The 19,384-nt window shown below is 41.8% G+C and overlaps 3 protein-coding genes across 4 annotated transcripts in view; all 3 read left to right on the top strand.

Annotated features, from left to right (window-relative positions):
• Positions 1-10: 10 nt before the first annotated feature.
• On the top strand, positions 11-8,088 carry rab12 (RAB12, member RAS oncogene family). The gene is made up of 6 exons (XM_041055614.1): positions 11-408; positions 1,837-1,897; positions 4,257-4,395; positions 4,794-4,883; positions 5,441-5,545; positions 5,849-8,088. Exons 1-6 carry the CDS (start codon positions 183-185, stop codon positions 5,954-5,956), a joined length of 729 nt encoding a protein of 242 aa, XP_040911548.1. The 5' UTR covers positions 11-182; the 3' UTR covers positions 5,957-8,088.
• Positions 8,089-8,329: 241 nt separating this feature from the next.
• Positions 8,330-9,767, top strand: LOC121193779 (microtubule cross-linking factor 1-like). Its single transcript, XM_041056244.1, has 4 exons — positions 8,330-8,404; positions 8,552-9,046; positions 9,160-9,709; positions 9,754-9,767. Exons 2-4 carry the CDS (start codon positions 9,017-9,019, stop codon positions 9,765-9,767), a joined length of 594 nt encoding a protein of 197 aa, XP_040912178.1. The 5' UTR covers positions 8,330-8,404; positions 8,552-9,016.
• LOC121193564 (microtubule cross-linking factor 1) overlaps positions 9,545-19,384 on the top strand; it is a 55,886-nt gene continuing 46,046 nt past the window's right edge. For both annotated transcript variants that reach the window (XM_041055926.1, XM_041055927.1), the window contains exons 1-3: positions 9,545-10,032; positions 12,701-12,925; positions 13,440-13,598. In XM_041055926.1, coding sequence (XP_040911860.1) covers positions 9,871-10,032; positions 12,701-12,925; positions 13,440-13,598 — 546 coding nt within the window. In that variant the 5' untranslated portion in view covers positions 9,545-9,870. The remainder of the gene's footprint in view (positions 10,033-12,700; positions 12,926-13,439; positions 13,599-19,384) is intronic.

The following is a 19,384-nucleotide window of genomic DNA, read 5'->3' as shown; positions in this document are numbered from 1 at the left end:
TCAGTTACGTCATGGCGGCTCCGGTGTCTAATGGCTGAACAACAACAACTGTCGGCGAGCGACAAACTTTCACAAACTTCTACAGAGACGAAAGAAAGTTGGAAATAGCACATTGTTTCGGTTGTGTAGCAGCATAGGCGTGTTTGTCTGTTTTTCTTGTTGTCACCGATGTGGAATTACTGATGGATCCGAGGTATGATATACCGCGGAGGGCCGCCGGTGGTGGCGGGGGCTCAGCGAACTCGTCCCCAGCTCTGGGGGCTCAGTCCCGCCGCAGGAAGATGCCTCCCAGACCCGCTGATTTTAAACTTCAGATTATCATTATCGGCTCCCGTGGTGTTGGTAAAACCAGCCTCATGGAGAGATACACAGACGACACTTTCTGCGAAGCTTGCAAGTCGACAGTAGGTGAGGACAGGAGGCGTTTACGGGATTTGTTTTTGTCAACTTTTTTTTATTGACATACAGCTGGGCCCCGTCTACTTACTGGACACGGGATACCTAAACTACCACGGAGTGGACGTTGCAAACAAATTGCTTCCTACTTTAATGTCTAATGGGACTGAACAAAGGTTACACCTCCAGCTGTAGCGGGCTGTGTTAAGCTAATCGCAGCAACAACACTGTTTAAGCTAACAGAGCCGCCTTAGCGATTCTCTGTGAGATGTTGTCCGGATTTCCACACACGTTTCAGGCTTAAAATAGTGTTTGGATGATTGTTGAATATTTTAGGCTGTTAGACGCAGGATTCAAGGGCCAAACACAGTCTTTATTATATATATATATATATATATATATTTTTTTTTTTTTTATTGCAAAGTTTTAACAGAACAGCTGCACAAACATAGAGGTTCAGCATAGCAAAATTTGACCAGTACATGCTTAAATTATGATAAAATGATCATATAGATATAGATACCTAGATAAACATAAAAAATAAATATGAATAACACAATAAAAATCTAAGTTCTAATCTAGTAATCTGTGCACAGTAAGGAAGAGACTTGGTAACTTGCAGTAGTTCAGTAATTGTGTAACTTAATTTACTAGAGGTGACCCTGTTTTATTTATTTAAATGAGTGTTATGTCCCATCGAGCGCCATTTATGAACAGCAGTTTGCCATATTTGTCATACTTCCCTTATTTATCTTAAAGAACTGACGCATATATCCACACAAAAATACACATATCACTGGTATCTTACTTTACTGAAATCAAGAGTGCCTTGTGAAAATTGCTGTGATATGGCTATAGATGCTGCTAGCTTGAAGTACATGAGGTCTGTTTATATGTGCAATTGGGTAAACAGTCCTGTGACCAATACAGCAGCCAGCCATAGTGTCCAATCCTAAAATAGTCACACACAGGCAGCTGCTATGGCAGAGCTCCATTTTGTGTCCTGTCATCCCCGTGAGCTGTGCGTCACTAATGTTTTGCTCCTCTGATCGCAGATACCACAGAGGGAATAGTTTGACAGTCGCTCATATCTGGCAGAAAATGTTTTCTATTCTTTCTATTCTATTTCATTTCTTTGTTTTAATATTTCTTTGTTTTAATAAGATTTCCATGATCGTGCACTGCCTTTAAAAGTATGACACAAGTATGAGTAACTTCCTTACTCATTGTTTTGTAGCTATCAAACCAAGGAGACCAACCATTCTCAAATAAATATATAGGAAGCAAGCCTTTAATGCAGAGAAGGGAAGTTAGTTTTCCTCATGCAGCTTGATCTAAAACCAACCAACCTAGTAACTGAAATTATACCTACATAAAGACAACATAGGAAATGCTGGTACATTTATGCATTCACATGTGTGTTTTTGATTCCCCTCATAGGAGTTGACTTCAAAATCAAGACAGTTGAGCTGAGAGCGAAGAAGATCAGACTACAGATATGGTGAGTAAATGCACAGAAGCCTTCAGTTCCTTCACGCCTCCACATGCTGCATTTCCTCTGTCTGTCCTATCATGGAGTGTATCCTCTGTATGCTTATGCTGCAAACTTCTGTTGGCTCACTGGATGCACTGGATACACAACAACCATTTTTTTATCAGCTATTAAAAATGAATGTTTTTATCGAAAGAGCTTGTTGCTCCAGTGGTAATCTAACTTTTACCTTGTACCTGTGGAGCAACAAGGGATCATGCTCATCATACTCTCTGTTTTTACTACGTGTCTTACCATCCCACTGAAATTGCGTGTAGGTTTGGCAGAAATACCATTTATAATTAGAGTATTTTTTAAAAGCAACTAAAGGCATCCCCCTTTTTTTGAAGCAACCTCTTTTTTTTCTTTTTCTGTTTTATCTAATCTGACACACCTGCAGAATTGTCATAGTCTAAGATTAGCACTGCCATGCCTTCACAGATTATTTTAAAAGAACTTGTAAGTTGTATTCATTTGATTTTGATTTATTATCAGATTTCTCTGAAAGATTTCTTGCAGTAATACTAATAAGACTAAAGTCCTAAGAATAAAATCCTTCTTCTGTTACAGTATCAAACACCACTCAGTTAGTGATTGACGTGGATACTTTAACATGTCTGTTAGTGGTCAATTGCAAAGCAGCTGGCCGCTGCAGAGACACAGTGTTGTTGTTGCTTGATAATCAGACTGAATTGCCTCTTTCTTTTCACTTCATTATTCTAATACATTATTTAAATTACAGAAAGATTCAGAGTTGTGTGCAGCAATGCAGAAGTCTGTAACCAGGCCAGTATTATTGCTCAAACAGACCACCAGTGACGGGGATGATGGTATTTGCTTCTGTTGTGGCTTTACTTGCGTCTTGTGACTTTAACTAGGCCTTAATTACATTTTGAAAACATCTAGCATTCTTGTCCAGCGATTGAAAAACTGATTAACATGCCACAGATTACGGCTGGGGAAGCTTTTGTACTGAATGAGTTTTTGCCTTTGTGTGACAGTGTTGGGCTAAAATGTGGGAACTCAGTTTCTTATTTCACTAACACATCTGACTTCTTCGCTAACACCCCATCCACCCTCCCACCTCCACATCACATCTGCCCTTTACCACGTCCCGTTTTGTTCCCGCTCCTCTGCCCGTCCTCGACCTGTCCGATCAGGAAAGCCGTCCTCAGTGTGTCTTGTCTCTCGTGTCGAACTGCTCGCATCAAGCTCCATCACTGCTGCGCCTGGCCTTACCTAACCCTGCCATTGTGCTGCTGTGTCTCTGTCCGCTCTCCTGCTCATTTGCCTGACTGTGACTCACAGGGGGAACAGGGAGAGACTAGCTGGCTGAAGGTACAGTAACACTGCACTGTGAGTGGAGCTCAAACTGCTTGTCACGCTGCTAACCCAGACTCAGACGATCGGCTGAATCACAATATTAGAAATAGAAATTATTCACACATACATTTATAAATATCTTTGTACCTTTACATTTTAAAAAAAAAGAAGAGTTAATATCTTAAAATTCATGTATTTAGCTTGAGTAAATCTAATTTCAAGTATCTGTACTTCTTATTGGTCAACCTATAATAGCTGCTTTTGCTTGTAAGAAGACTTTTTTATTTTGCAGTAAGACTTTTAGCAGTTAGAAGCACATTTGATAAATGTTTTATATATTTTCAACTGTGTTTTACTACATTTTCATTAATTGTCTATTTATATACCACCCTCAACTTATGGGTGCCTACAGGAGGCATTATAGATGGTGACAAATACACTAATATTATTATACATTTATATAAATGTATATATTATACATTTATCATCATTTATCAAATGTTTACATACTGCTTCTAAATGCCAACTAGGGGAAGTGTTGCAGAGTTAATCACTTCATAAATGCATGTGAGAAGTCATCTTTCCTCAGTTTATTTCTAATTTTTGAACAAAATTCTTCAGATTTCTATTTTTCCTGGTGAGATACAAGCTGATGATGATGGGATGATGAGATGTGAAGAGAGATTCAGTGTTTAAAAATGAATGGTGCATAAAGAAATTAAAGTTTTCATCAATATTTAGTAAAATTACATTGATCACTTGTTGCTAAAAGCGGATGTTGTTTGATCATAAGTGGTGAAGTTCGTTAATTTTTAATAAATATGACATTTTTTTTTTAGATACAAGCCTATTCATTCCTTGTTGATTGAAATAAACACCTTAAATCAGTCAATAAGTATTGTGGTAGTCCAAAATTATTGGAGGCAATGATGTGAACTGCTTTGATTAGTATATAAATAAAAGCGTCTGTTGTGTAAATGATATTGGGTTAATTTCTTTTATCCAGGGACACTGCTGGCCAGGAGAGGTTCAACAGCATCACATCAGCCTACTACAGAGGTGCCAAGGGAATAGTGCTAGTGTATGATATCACGAAGCAGGAGACCTTCGATGACCTCCCCAAATGGATGAAAATGATAGATAAGGTAAACAAACACTCCGGACAGTTACATTTTTCTTAAACGTCTCATTAGGTGAAACATGACTCGTCTTTGTTGTCCTCGGGTGTGTTCCTCTGATGGTATTGCATTAACACTGGCAGCACTGGACATGTGCTGGACGTGTTTTTTAAGGTCTCACTTTACAGAAACGAATCACACTCCATGACACTGATTGATTGATAAACCCGTGTGTGAGAAACTGTCTTTACTTTGTGAATTTTGTGACGCCCTCCTTTAGCTGCTGCACTATACAGCTGGTTTTCATGGTGTCAGTATGCTGAACAGATTTCACTGCAGTGGTCTGGTATGACTTTTGATGCGATAGGAGAGCGATGATTTCCTGATGTGTCTGTCTCCTCTCTCTGCTCTCTGTTTCGTGTCAGTACGCCTCAGAGGAAGCGGAGCTTCTCCTCGTCGGGAACAAGCTGGACTGTGAGACCGATCGTGTCATCTCCAGACAGCAGGGAGAGAGGGTGGGCTCAACACACAACTGCACCGTATCACAGAGCCGCATCTTTAAATAAAGCTGAGCAGATCAAAGTATCTGACAGACGATGCAGTTGTACAAACAACAGATGCACTGATATGAATTACCGGCAGAGTATCTTGAAAGTTCAGTCGCAAACTTTAGCAGGGAAATAGCGCAGATAAATACTTAATACTAAAAACTATGTTTTAACTCAGGGGTGTCCTAACTGTTCCACAAAGGGCCATGTGGCTGCAGGTTTTTGTTCCAACCAATGAAGAGCACACAGTTTGACCAATCCACTGTCTGAAGATTGAGATCAGTTGATTAAAGGAGTCAAGTCTGGTGTGCTGCTGCTTGATTGGAACAAAAACCTGCAGCCACACGGCCCTTTGTGGAACAGTTTGGACACCTCTGCTTTTACCCACTCTAATGCCAGTGGGTTTGTGTGTGCTTTCTTAAGAAACATGGACTTTTATGTGCTTTAAAAACCACAATGCCTTCCCTCAGAAAATGACATGTGTAACATAGCAGCATGCTAATTTCACGCTGTTTCTGTTACAGTTTGCCTCTCGAATAAGTGGAATGCGCTTCTGCGAAGCCAGTGCCAAGGATAACTTTAATGTGGATGAGATCTTCCTGAAGCTTGTGGATGACATTATTAGCAAGGTCAGTGTGTTACACTATGAAATATGAGAAGGTAATGACAAATATCCATCACCTTTATGACATTATCAGAATTCTTGTTTTGTCCAACCAACAGCCCAAAACTCAAAGATTAAAGATTTTAATTCACTATTGTCTTTTTCATTTATTTTTAAATGCCCAACATTTTCTTCCTTGTAATCTTTGTAAGCTCCAAAATCAGACCCACTCAACTCTCAGGTCACCTGAGTCTAAAAATTAAACACATTAACCCTGTGTTTTCTCATGTTTTTTTTTTCGCCTTTGTCTTTGTTCCTGGTACAATAGATGCCTCTGGAAGTTCCCAACAAGGAGCTTTCCAACAGTGTCCTGTCTCTGCAGCCTGAACCGGAAGTGCCTCCGGAGTTGCCCCCACCTCGCATGCGCTGTTGCTGAGGGTCAGAGTGTTCCCCCTATCCTTCTCACGCACAGCACACACTCAGCTCACACATGCAGAGCACCAATCTGGCCACCAGGGGGCGGGACACAGCAGCAGTTCGGAATAATTGACTACTGCTGTTAAAATGCATGGACTCTCTCTTTAACAACCAGTGTTATCTTCTCCTCTTTCTTCTCCTGTTTTGTAACTGTACACTATGACACGTGCCACACTAACACTTAGGCCTGGTGAGTCACCCACTTCCTACCACCTTTCTGTCGACACTTGACCCGGACTACCTCATTCCTCGGACCGTTAGGCTAGCTGTGCCCCGCACGTGCCTTCAAGGTAGAGAGCCCTCTGGTAGCAGTTGCACATATTCTGTGGAGGGGGATTACTGAGGGCCTTACAGCTTGATCTCTTCCCGGTTTTTTTTTTTGCGTCACTACACATACTGTACACTAAGTTTTAACATTGTCTGAGTTGCCCTGACAGTCTGTTTATCTCTGCATTTTCTAGCTCATGGAAAAGGGATGATAATATCTCATGTCTTTTCAGCATAGGTTAAATTCTGGGTCTGGTACAGTAGTTTTATATTCTGATTAATAGGTTTTATTACCAAGTGACGAGTTGACTTGAGGTAAACAAAAGCACATGATGTAAATATGGTGTGTTGCTGTAATGACTGGACAAGGTGCAGATTTCTGTGGCCAGCAGTAGGTGGTTGTGTGGTGGTGATCATATCAGTGTGTATTCCTTTGCCTTAAAGTATTAAAGTGGCTGGAACGGCTGTTTTCACATTTGTATAAATAGTAATGTTTTGCACTACAATCCATCTTAACTGGTTAAGCTGACATGCAGAAAAAGAAAGTACACAACTTGTAGTTTAGCACTAATAAAGATGCCCCAGTGGTGGCTGCTCTGAACCCTTCCACATCCTGTTAAAGTGGGCTGGAGATACAAGGAGAGATGGGTAATGTAGTCTTTGAGGGACTGGTGTTTGTCACAGGGACATTTTCCATGTGTTTTCAGAAGGAACGGAGACAGTAAGAAGCTACACGGACACATGGTTTTAGCCTTTATTTTGGGTTTTGTTACTAATATTACTAAGTGTTTTGTTTGGATGTTTTTCCTTTGAATTCAGATACAGTTTAGAAGAGAATGTGAGTCTCCCTTTGTTGGGGGGGGGTGGGGTGGGGGGGGTGCAGGAAGGTTTGCGTGGTATTTGAATGACTCAGGAAATTTTGATCGGCTCATACCTGCTTATTTTGTCAGGCCTTGCTTTGAGTTTTGCAGACTTGCTTTGAGTTTCATATCAGATTAATAAAGAAACATCTTCATAAAAATCCTGCTTGAAGGGGACATTTGTTTTTTATAGAGGAGGTTAGTGGCTTCGAATTTATGATTTAGCAGTTTGTTGTGGACCAGCATGGAGATATCTCATTACTTGCACATTTAAAAAAAAAAATACAAGGCTATGCATGTTGAACCCTCCTTTGCTCATAGACATTAATAATCATTTAATTCTTCCGTCTTTGTTGTGAAATTAACGCAGTACGAGCAACGTAGCACTGTGTGTGTTTCTGTTTTTGCTGTTACGTGTTGAAGTGAAAGCCCAAGTCTGAGGGTGAGGAAGGACCTGATTTGGAATTAATCCGACTGACTTTCTGTAGGTTAATTTTATTTTAATTTTTTTGTGGACGTTTTATGTGAAGGTCAAGCTTTTTGTGGACTCAAAATGGCACATCATGTATTCTAACAAGTGAATGGTTTCATACCAAAAAGAGAAATGTTAGACTTTTGCCAACAGGGGAGTCACTGACATCCGAGCACACCTCGCAATAAGATTATCAGCCAGCAAAAGAACTTAGCGTACACATTTTCTGTAATTAAGCAGTTTTATCACTTGTGTCTTGAACTCGTGAGTTGTGAACGTTTCTTTGGACATTGTTTTTTTGGAATGAAACCTTTTACCTGCCCCCACCCGACATTTAGCATTCACCACTAACCCTGTGGTTTTTGTTTTAGTAGCCAAGCCTTACATGTATACTACTTAAATATACATTTTACAAAATGCTTTTATTTGAAATGTGTATCCTTTAAGATGGAAGACTGTACTTTATATTAAACCTGTTTTAAGTCTTTGAAAGTTTTGGCATGTTTAAAGCTGATTTGTGGTATTTATAACTTGCGGCATTCTTGAACTAATGAAATGCAATTAAAGATATCTATATTTATTACCAGATTATGGTCTTGATGTAACTGTGTGACAGTGTGTGTGTGTGTGTGGTGTGTATTCCCCAACGGTGGATCTGTGGTTCACAGAAGACCTGGAGTGGATTGCTTTTGCAGAGAAGATGCCGCAGGAGGTTGGTTTTACTGGTGGATTAGGAATTTTAGATTGAGGTGTAGAAGACAAAATTGATTTGAAGATCTGATTGACTTACGATTTTCCATAGGAAGAGGTGAGTGTTGGTTCCTCCTGAGTGTATCTTTGCACCTCACGTGAGGGCGTTCAATAGCCAATAATATGTGTGTGTTTGTGTGCGTTTGTCTCTCTCTCTGTGCGTGTGTGTGTGTGTGTGTGTGTGTGTGTGTGTTTGTGTCATTAGGGCATGCGCACCAAAGCGTGTCAGACCTGGTCCCGCCTGGTCCCAGAGAAAACAAGGGGTGTGCTTGGGTTACTTGTGAGGCAGCAGCGCATGCGCCCCGCAGAAAATCACGGCCGTCGAGCCTCACACCGCAGCGATTGCAGATCTTACATGTCAGATAGGAAGGAGTGGGAAGGGGTGCGAGAGACGGGGGGCCCAACACGCACAGCCCGAAGAAACAGATGGATGGAGACCCGGCGTGCAGAGGAAGAAGAGGGCTGATGTGACTCCGACCGACTCCTTACTTGCCAACTTGAGCCTTACAAACCCTTTCTGCAGATGCAACCTGTCTGTCATCCCATCCGTCCCAGTAATCCCTTTTTTTTATTGCAGCGTTTCCTCCAAGGGGGCCACAGGCAGAGGGGACTACAATGACAACCTGGTGAATGCAGACAGGATGGAGTGAAACATCCAGCACAACGCAGGATGCGCATCCCCAGCCCGACAAGGAAGAAGGTAGAGAAACCTGGTTGTTTTTCTGGTGTCGCATGTCAGAGATTTTCCGCGGCGCGGTGGATTGATCGTTTCCTTCATCGCCCTCCTGCTGCCGGTGTCGGTGTATAATGGAGAGCTCCAATGGCTCTGGCAGCGACACCAAACCGCAGAACCACCAGTTGGAGAAGAAGAGACTGAACCGAGCGCCTTCCCCGGCCAGACCTTTCCTCAAGGATGTGCACTCCCGCTCCACCAAACCACCTGCCATCGTACCGAAATCCCCCAAACTCAACAAGCAGCAGCAGCAGTCTGCCTCAGTGCCCTTAGCCCATCCGAACCGCAGCTCCAGACGCAACACCACCGGGGCGAAAGAGAAACCAGCCACGGTGAAAAGTAGCACCAAGTCTGCTGTCGCGAAAAAGCCCACAAAGGTACCCCAGCATGCAGCAGCCGAGCCCAAAGCTGCCAGCATCAAACCGGACAGCACCAGCAGTCCGATTCTCGCCAAAGGCAAGAAAGGGAAACTAGCCTCGGGGTCCCCGGGCCCTCACATCCATGGATCCCCGATCCGGGTACCAACCGGAGCGCCACTCGGCCGGGTTAGCCAGACCGACAGCAGCTCAGACCTGTCGGACTGCCCGTCCGAGCCGCTGTCGGACGAGCAGAGGTTGGCACCGGCCGCTAGTAGTGACGCCGAGTCCGGTACCGGCTCCAGTGATCGGGATCAGCTGGGAGCCGATAATCCGCTGCGGGCAGAAGCGACCGGAGCGACTGCTGTTGCCGCTGCCGCTGCTGCTGCTGCTCCTCCGCTGCGCACAACGGAGGCTTCCGCCGCCAAGGGAAGCATGTCTCAGGCTCAACCCGCTCCGGGGGCGCACGGAGAGAAACACAAGCAGGAGAAACCCACAACAAGCGCACAATTCAAACTGCCAGGCACCAAGGATGTAACGGAGGAGGACCTGCTGCGGGAAATTGAAGATCTGAGATCAGAAAACGACTACCTCAAGGTAAGTCGGTGTTATCTCAACAAGTAAAGGGAGAATTGGTGGTAGCAGTTAATGCTTTTTTTTTTTGCATATGGTTTATATTATCACCGAATTCAAATTTACATTTAAAATACCCACAATTTTGTGCTGCATCATTTAATCTCCTGATACAGGAGCAGCTGGTGTCCAAAGAAGACCCAAAACTGTCCCGTTACAGGAAAGTCCTGGGCTCAGTCCTCACCATTTTTTTTCTCAAAGTGTCCTTGAGCAACTTCCACCTGCTCCCTAACTGAAAGTATAAAATTTTGGAATAAATTACCACAAGCCAAACACAGTTTCCTTTCATGTCCAGCTGTCATCCCCGAGTACCGAGTAGACTCAGTCTCTATCCATCATGTTGTCTTTTTTAACCTTCCTGGGCTTCCCCGTGGATTTGACCTTTATTGATGGGAGTTTTATGGATAGTGGCTTCACCCTGTGTCCTTTAAATTTCATTTTTCTCTCTATTGTTGCTGTCAAATCACCAAAGTCTCTTATGACAGAGACTCAACATTTTGTCCCCTGTCTCTTTGGGACGCAGACATTGATGTGAACAGATTGCACTCTTACTCTCATTAAACATTTGTTCTTATTGGGCTGCTTTGAGGCGATGCACAGAACGTTTTTAAGTTAGAATATAATCTGTACAAAGAGATTAACCGGTGTACTCACATGAACCAAACACAATTATGTAATAATTGTAGCTTCTTATTTAGTGTTTTTTTTTTTTTTTGTTGCATGAAGATCCCGCTTGAAGATTTCATGCAGGATCCCCCTCCCCCTCTTCTATAAGTAGGCTATCCCCATAAGTTGGGGAGGGGAGGCAAACAGATAATGCGGCAAACAACCTTGCAGTTTTTTTTAATTTCAGATGGGAGATAGGTTTATTCGTATGTTACTGTGAGTATTATTTCAAACTTGATCACGCATGTCTGTGTCTCTCTCTTTGGCTCGGTGAAAACACAAGAGAGTTAATCAGCTTTACTGGCTCTCGCTGTAATGGCTTTATCCCACAGGACTTGATGACAGTCAGATGTCCCATGTGTGTGGGGTTCAAACACCCTCCTGCCTGGCTGTCAGGCTGCCAGCTGGGTCTCTGAGGTGAACTCCTGAAATACCCCCATCACCACCACACCTCCCCCAATGCCTCCAAATGTCTGGGAGTCCCCACCACTGCTGCCTCTTGCTTTCAGGGGAAAAACATGTTTGTCACAATTATTTTATTTAACTCAGAGTTAGCTCCTCTCCGTTTTATTCTACTATTATTCTGCTGCAGTATTACTTATTTTATTTCATGTATTTTTGCTTCTTTTGATTGCATTAACAGAGGAGCAAAAGTAAAGGTGGGGGTGATGTGTGACACAGGTCATCTGCATTATACCAACAGGATGATGCCAAGAAACAGATTTTTAGGGCTGCAACTAACCATAATTTTCATTAGAGGATAATTTAATCTAAAGTGTCATTAAAATAACGCAAAATGCAACAACAGTTGCAAACCCAAAGATATTCAGTTCTGGAAATTTGGAAAAAGAAGTCTGCAAATCTTATAGCAAAAATATTGATTTTCTAATTAGTTCCAGTGACTACTCTGTAAAGATAACCACACTTAAGACCCTTAAAGAGATGACTAAGTAGAGGTGACGACTCGGTATACACACTCTCCATAAACATCAATGATAGTCTCTAAATATACCTGCTCCCAGGATGCCGTTCTGCCTCTGGTTCTGCTTTTAACATGGCCATCGATTGGGCCGACCCCGCGCGAGGTCATTAGCTCCTTCCTCCGGGGCCCTCCTCAGATAACAATGGGCACTGTGCCTTTCCAAATGAGGATAGATTTAGTTTTCATTAATTGACACACACTTCCCTCCCTCCTCTTTCCAAATCCAATTGTCTTTTCACCAGGTGCCAGTAAAGCTCTTGGAATATTCATCCCAGGGGAAATCTACTGAGCAAACCGATTCCCCTGGATATCAGGCAAACAGATACCCCCAAGGTTACCAAACAAACTATGGCAGTATCTCAGTACTACAGATGAATCTCTCTCTTTTTTCCAGACTGGGTTGTTTCATGTTGATAGGGGATGGGGAATGTGAATGCATCCAGTCCAAGAGATAAGGTGCTTAGAGCCAACTAGAGATGTTACGTCATCAGCACTATGAGTACTCAGATGTAATCATGTGAAAGTATTAGCATAATCTGCAAAGGTATATTCATGTATGTACGTTCTACTAGTTTTATGCTTGAAACCCCTTAAACTTTCTTTCAGTACTAAAGTCACTGCCTGGGAAAACTAAACTATAATACTTTATCCTGTAGCAGAGTAATTAAGTAATGGTCCTATCCATTGTTTTTTTTTTTTTTTCATTCCTCTGTTTATGTTTTCTTTTTTTGACTTTGGTCACCAGAAAGATTTACAAAATGACTTTTTGGTGACACCGCATGAGCTTTCATCTCGTGCCATTCTCTGGTCAAGTCAAATTACAAATGAAAAACTTGCCTCGAGGGGCTTTACAATCTGTGCAGCACACAAACCCTTATATCCTTAGAGCTTAAACTGGTGAAAACTCTGGTGAAAATGGCTGGTGACAAGTGTTGGATGACAACTGAGGTAACAGCTGGCCCCTGCTTCCTCTGTGTCTCTCAGGATGAAGTGGATGAGCTGCGGGCAGAGATGGAGGAGATGCGAGACAGCTACCTGGAGGAGGAGGTCTACCAGCTGCAGGAGCTGCGGAGGGAACTGGACCGATCCAACAAGAACTGCCGCATCCTGCAATACCGCCTACGAAAGGCCGAGCAGAAGAGCCTGCGGGTCGCACAGACCGGCCACGTGGACGGAGAGATGCTCCGTGGTCTGGAGCAAGACCTGAAGGTCTGTGAGAACATGTTAATGTCTGTAAATACATTATAGCATCTTGGCTTTTGTAAGTATGTGTATTTGTTACACAGTCATCACTTCTGCTCTACCTACTTTGCAACGTAAGATGAGAGGAAAAAAAGTTTGGTTAGTTTAGTCTATAAAATCTCAAAATAGAAAATAATGTGTATAATAACTGTCTAAAACTCAAAGTGATGTTTTAAAATAGCTTGTTTTGACAGATCAATAGTCCAAAACCCAAAGATTTTCAATTTACAATTACTGACTAATCAATTAAGCACTGCACTGTTTTAATGTAGTGGTCAAATCAGCAGTTTATGACTAGACTGTTGATATTTGATTTAGTGATTTTATTGGTCTGATGTGTCTATATGTGTTTGTTTGTTCATATATAAGCCTGCATATAAAAAGATAAATGGCATATCATGTGTGTTTAAGGCACATTTAATAAAATATTCATAAACTCGTTTTGTATTATGTAGATAAACGTGTTTGTTCTTGACCTCAGGTGGCCAAAGATGTGTCGGTGCGTTTGCACAACGAGCTGGAGAGCGTGGAGGACAAACGCAGCAGAGCCGAGGACGAGAACGAGCTGCTCAGACAAAAGATCATCGAGGTGGAGATTTCCAAACAGGCACTGCACAACGAGCTGGAGAGGACCAAAGAGGTAAAGGGATAATGATGCTCAGATACTTGTTATGACAGTGCTGAGGTCAATGCCACACATTTGCTTTCATGCACACTAAGCCACGCTTTTATCTCAGCAAATGGTGATTGTTCAGTGCACTTACGAAAAACAAAGTCATTAAGAGAATCCAAGAAATTCACTGCTAACGTTGTTAATCGGAAATAGCATTCATCGCAGAATTTGTTTCGGACTTGAGGTAAAAGTATGATGATAATACGACACTAATGTTGAGAGGGTAGTCAGCTCAGCAGTGACAATGGCTATAGTGGTGGATATAATTATAACAGTAATTTAATTTTGTCAGTCACTTTGTTGTCTGCGCAGGATGAATTTCCAGACTGTGGTGCCACGTTGGACAGCTGTGTAACCTCATGATCACAAGCATTAGATGTAGTCTAGGGGAAATGTCCGTTAATGTGATGCTATTTCAAATCAATGCCGATCACCGGCCTGATCAGCAGGGTCACCGCAGTGAACTCATCTCATCAATCGCTTAACCGCTCCCCGACGGCCCCTTCAAAACAACTGCTTTGTGCAAAGATGCACAGACTATCTGAGCAGCCTCGGTTTACAGCCACGTCAAATCTAACACCGTACTTAATTAAGACAGTCACTATATCGGTACACCCACACTGATATTGTTACAGTACCACTCAGTATTACCCGAAGTTGCAACAGCCCCTAACCCTCACAGCTCAGGTGTGTTTAAAGCTAACCTCCAGGCCAAATTCAAATCTGGAAAGAGGTTCGACAGCTTCTTCCAGGCACAACTCTTTCCTCCTGTTCAGCTCCACAGAATTAACGAGCTCAAAACTATTTTCAACATTGAGTTTGACTTCCTTATTTTACAAGCTGATGGCATTAGTCACTGCATGTCTTAACCAGGCTTGTCATATGTTGTTATTCTCAGAACGAGTGGCTGCTTAGAGATGCAGTCATTTGGCATCTTAGTGGTGCTAAATATATGCCAGGATGTTTTTTTATGAAAAGTTTTACACAGTTTTTCCTGTATGTCCCAAGGTTTTTTTTAACACACTGCAAATATCTGTATATGAGTGGATAGGGGACAGTGTCAGTGTTTCAGGGATATAAGAACCATAGAGCTTTAATGCCGTCAAAAAACATTTGTGTACATCGAAAGAAAAGTGAAGTTTTATGGATTTTATTACTCCTGTCGTTTTTATTTTTCTTATTTTTAGGACTATGTGACTTTGAGTTTTGGCACTACAGTTCCCATCATGCTTTTGTAAACAGGGCGTATAAAGTTGCCATGGAGTCAGTAAACTACGGTAGCTGTGAGCTACATCTGAGCTGCTTTTTTTTAGTCTATTTGTTTAGTTTTTGGTTAATCTGCACTGTAACCGTAGATGTACACACACAACCTCAGTTTCATGTAGTTTTTAATCTGTTCAGTTTGACTCAGTTGCCTTTTAAATGATTGCTTCAAGAAGACTGGAAGTTTTTGCACCTCTACGGTAGAATTCAGACTTTTATCTAAGAAGTTTTGTATCATTGTTGCTCAGTGGAGAGAGTATTTGCTTTGATAGCAGTGGAGTAAGGTCTTCTCACAGGTAATAAGATGAGCGGAAGCTATTCTCATTGCTGCTCAAGTTCAGCTTCTTAGACTAATCGATTTTGACAACAGCAGGTAACATGCCGTCTGGCAACAAAGAGAAAGTAGGCTAATACCCGACCAGTCAGTATGGAGATCAGGCTTTCTCTTGGCAACTGGATGACATCTTTTTTTCCCCCCAACTGTGGTCATGTATACCAGAGTGTCTCCATATAAAGTTGCTCAGTTTCTGTTGCATGCCTCCGTCTGCTTTCCAAACAGGTCACCACTCTTTGAAAATCTATATTCTGAAGCCGTTTTATGACCTTAACTGTCGGTGCTTGCATCATTGTTGTGTTTTAAAGGGAACTTATCAGCACCTGACCGAGCTGCATGTGCTGGGCCGAGGACAGAAAATCCATGTCTGGTCTGAATGTGCAAATTCAGCAAATGCAAACTCCAGTTTTTGTTGCTGTTGCTTCACACTGTTAACGAACCTCTTGAAAAAAAATCATCAGTGAACAGTTTGACTGAAGTGAGAGGATGCTGCAGCAAATTTTCTCATTTGCACAGCAGTTACAGCACGGGTTTCCTGAACTCTGAGCGGGGTTGTGATACATACGACCACAGGTTGTCACAGGCTTTCTTGTGCAAACAGAACCAGGGGAGGGTGTTGGACAGAGGCTGAGATAGCGGTTGTTCCAAATCATTGCAGACTTTTTTGCAATCCCTCGAGGTTTGTCCCAGAAAAACAAAAGCTGTCTCTGAATCTACACTTCAGTGTCACGTGATGCTATTTCTCTTCCCCCCCCTCCTCCTTCCCAGCAGCGTGTCTTCCTGATGTAGCACCCCGATATTTTCATTTCATTGCCAGGAATCTACAGTTTCTTTGTCCAGGATTAATAACCATGCACTCATGCACTTATTATTTTTATTTTTGATATCAGGTGATGATAGAATGTTTACAAACATGTTAAAACAGTTTAACTAGGGACAAATTTAATCGACGGAATATCCCAGTCTGCTCTCCGCTCTTGGAGTCGCTCAGTCACCGAGATAAACATCAGTGACGGAGGAGAGAGGAGGAGCACGACTCATGATAAGAATGTAGTTCAGCTGGACTGAAAGGTTGTTCTTTTCCCTTTCTGCTTTAATTAGACCTTGTCAGTTATGACTCAGGTGTAATGTAGTGCAGTGAAAAGCACAAAATCCTCCACACTCCTTTGGTTTTTATTTATTTTTTGTAAATTTTAAAATTCCACCAGAGGCACTTGTCTTCTTTTAATTTGTTTTCTTTAAATATCTTTTGCAGCTCCTTTATCACTTATCACAAACATACATTTGGAACACAAACAAGCTTCTTTAGGATTTCACAGTGAAACAAGGTGTTGCTACTTTCCCTTTTGGTTAGTTATTTATTGTGTCATGCACATACAAGTGCCCAACCCACATAGACTTAATAGACGTCAAAAATACCATTGCAGTGGTGAGACATTTGTCAGGTATGAACATAACTTCTTACATTACATCTCAAGACAAAGACCTTTGTCTCCTGTGCCAGGCTCTTAAAATAAATTCAGCCACATGACAGGTTCACTTCCTAAAACACAGCTCAATTTTTTTTAAATAATCATTCACGGAGAAGAACTCGCTGGGAATTAACATCATTTTACGAAAAAAAAAGAGCACTCCTTAAATCATCATATAATGAGCAATTGAAATAGGTTTCATCTACAATCTCACTTAAATCACAATATCTTCAGGGAGACCAGTAAACCTGCTTGTTTCTATTGCTCATGGTAATGCATATGAATGTGACTCTTTGACTTTTGACTAAATTCTGCTCCACACTTCATCTCATGAGGACAAAGCAGGAAAAATCCAAAATCTACACATTACATAACACAGACAGTATGTTGACAATTTAGGTTTGTATCATAAATCAACGGACCATCTTTCTTTGTATATCAGGAACAATTTGCGTTAAGCGTCGTGAATACTACACTGTAATCTGTTTTGAGTAATAATAAAAAACAAAAAACTGTCAAACTTTTTATACCATAGTGGTAAAAGGGCAACTGACATCGGATAGCTTGAAGCCCATCTCCTCTTGTCCCTGTGCCTGTTCTCTGCTATCAGAGGCTACACAGTGTGACTCTGGCCCAGAGATTGGCACCCCTGCATGGATTAATCCAACAAGAAGGCCTGTTATAAAACAGGCTGGCGTGTTTTTGTACGCTCTGATGGGAGGGGAGAGGAGGAGAGAGAAAGACAAAGAGACAGAGAGGATGAGTGGCAGAGAAGGGCTGTAGATTTCAGCCTGCACCAGAACCACAGCTTTACAGACCTGATATTAAACAGCGTGAGAGAGCTGGTTGACAGGATCTTCTGTTGTGACAATACTGGGCCGAGGAGCAAATTGCTGCCGCTGCCTCTGTGTGGTCACTATGATGGCGAGCAGCGATTGGTCAGGAGATTTTTCATTCCTCTGACATTTGGAGAAAGGCCTACTGATACGTGTAATGAAATGGAACTAATGAAATGTCATCGTGCATAACACGAGCATCAGGTGATTTATTAGGTGTTCCCAGCCCCCTGTGATAAATTCATCTTTCATTACAGCAAAATTATAATCCTTTGTGCTCAGCTTTTCCTCACCAGTGAGCGCCAGGTATGTCTCATGTCAGATTTCCTCTGTTGACACACAGAAGCATCTCATGAGGACAGTGTGCAGGAAAAAAAAAGCTAAAATCTAAACATTACATAACACAAATTTTGAAGACATCCCTCTTCAGATTATGCTCCAATTTGGCGTAGGTGTAATTGCACTATTACATATGGAGCGCTGTCATTTTGCCGGCACCAGTCCGAGCAAGTGATTTACTTTAAAGGGTTGATTCACTCAAATGATCTAAACCATATTTCCTCACTTACCTGTGGTGGTAACTTACCACGCAGACAGTTTTAATGTCCGTGACTTCTATAAAATGTAGCTCCTGTGAAAACTATTCAGAGCAAAGACTTTAGATTATCTTGTGAGTAGACATGACATTGTTTCTGAAAACCCACTTTGTTATTGACATTTTTAAATGTTTTTTTTTGTGTGTGTGTAGTGGCAGAAATTTTAGATATAAGGATCTGAAAACCTTAACAAATAAAACCAGAATATCTGCATAGTTAGCAGGATGGCAACTAAAGATTTTTATCATTGCCGATTGATCTTTCGATTATTCTCTCATTTAACTGACTGTTTAGTCTATAAAATGTCAGGAAATATTGAAAAATTCCCATCAAAATTATTTATCTTTGCACTTGTGCTCAATGCTTTTTCTGTATTCCCCTTTTCTAATGCAAACATTTGTTGCATTTCTTTGTCATACATTTGTAAATTAAATGATCAAAATAGTCGCTGATTAATATTCTGCCGATTGATTAACTGATGAATCAACTAATTAACTTAATTAGTGTTGTCTTGATCAGAGTGTTGGCAGTGTGTGCATTTTTGCACGTATGTAGAAATAGGAATCAACGGTATCTCCAAGTGTGACTCCAGTTTTGAGTCTTTTGTTGCAGCGTGTCACTACTACAGAGGTTAGAGAGGGGAATGCCTGCATTGTTAGTAAGTCACATCTACGATGCCTGAGTGAAAGTCACTGCAGACATCATTTGTTTCATGTCAGAGCAGACGCCTTGTGCTGCTCTCTCTCTCCATTCTCATAGCATCTCAGCAGAAGAAGTGTTGGCTTTGAAGAATCTCCCGATCCTCCTCTGTTCATCTCTGCCACTCACCTCTCCTTCATATCGTCCCCTTTCCTCTTTTCTGCTGTGCTTTCCCCGTTAGAGGAGTGTGAAGGAATCTCATTGACCTAGTTAATATCTTGTGTCTGACTGCACCAATGGGAAGGAGAGCAGGCGTGAGGAGAGGAGTAGCGTAGGGACTCTGCTGTAAGTCGAAATCTGCTGCAGTGACACACATCCATATAAAGCTTCGCCATTTACATAACGAACTGGAGAAGGTGTTTACTTCCATACAAGAAAAGAACATTGATTGAAAACACAGACCTGCATTGTGAAAATACGAAAAGGATTCGACAAAATCATAAAAGCCTGGAAGTCAATTTAAGAAGAATGTTGGTCCCTCATAGGCACCAGTTTCATATATGAAACAAAATGCTACTTCCTTTGGCTTTTTTATAGAAAGCTAGTCAGGATA

The sequence above is a fragment of the Toxotes jaculatrix genome, chromosome 14 (assembly GCF_017976425.1).
Source record: "Toxotes jaculatrix isolate fToxJac2 chromosome 14, fToxJac2.pri, whole genome shotgun sequence".
NCBI lineage: Eukaryota > Metazoa > Chordata > Actinopteri > Toxotidae > Toxotes > Toxotes jaculatrix.
The sequence above is the reverse complement of the archived record's forward strand: the minus strand, read 5'-3'. Positions and strand labels throughout refer to the sequence as shown.

What these genes read in the sequence shown, in the direction of transcription:
- rab12 (XM_041055614.1), top strand. Translation starts at nt 183, where the DNA reads ATGGATCCGAGGTATGATATACCGCGGAGGGCCGCCGGTGGTGGCGGG. An exon ending in AAGATCAGACTACAGATATG is followed by an intron (nt 1,898 to 4,256) that starts GTGAGTAAATGC and finishes TCTTTTATCCAG; the next exon opens with GGACACTGCTGGCCAGGAGA. An exon ending in TGGATGACATTATTAGCAAG is followed by an intron (nt 5,546 to 5,848) that starts GTCAGTGTGTTA and finishes CTGGTACAATAG; the next exon opens with ATGCCTCTGGAAGTTCCCAA.
- LOC121193779 (XM_041056244.1), top strand. Translation starts at nt 9,017, where the DNA reads ATGCGCATCCCCAGCCCGACAAGGAAGAAG. An exon ending in CCAGCCCGACAAGGAAGAAG is followed by an intron (nt 9,047 to 9,159) that starts GTAGAGAAACCT and finishes TGTATAATGGAG; the next exon opens with AGCTCCAATGGCTCTGGCAG.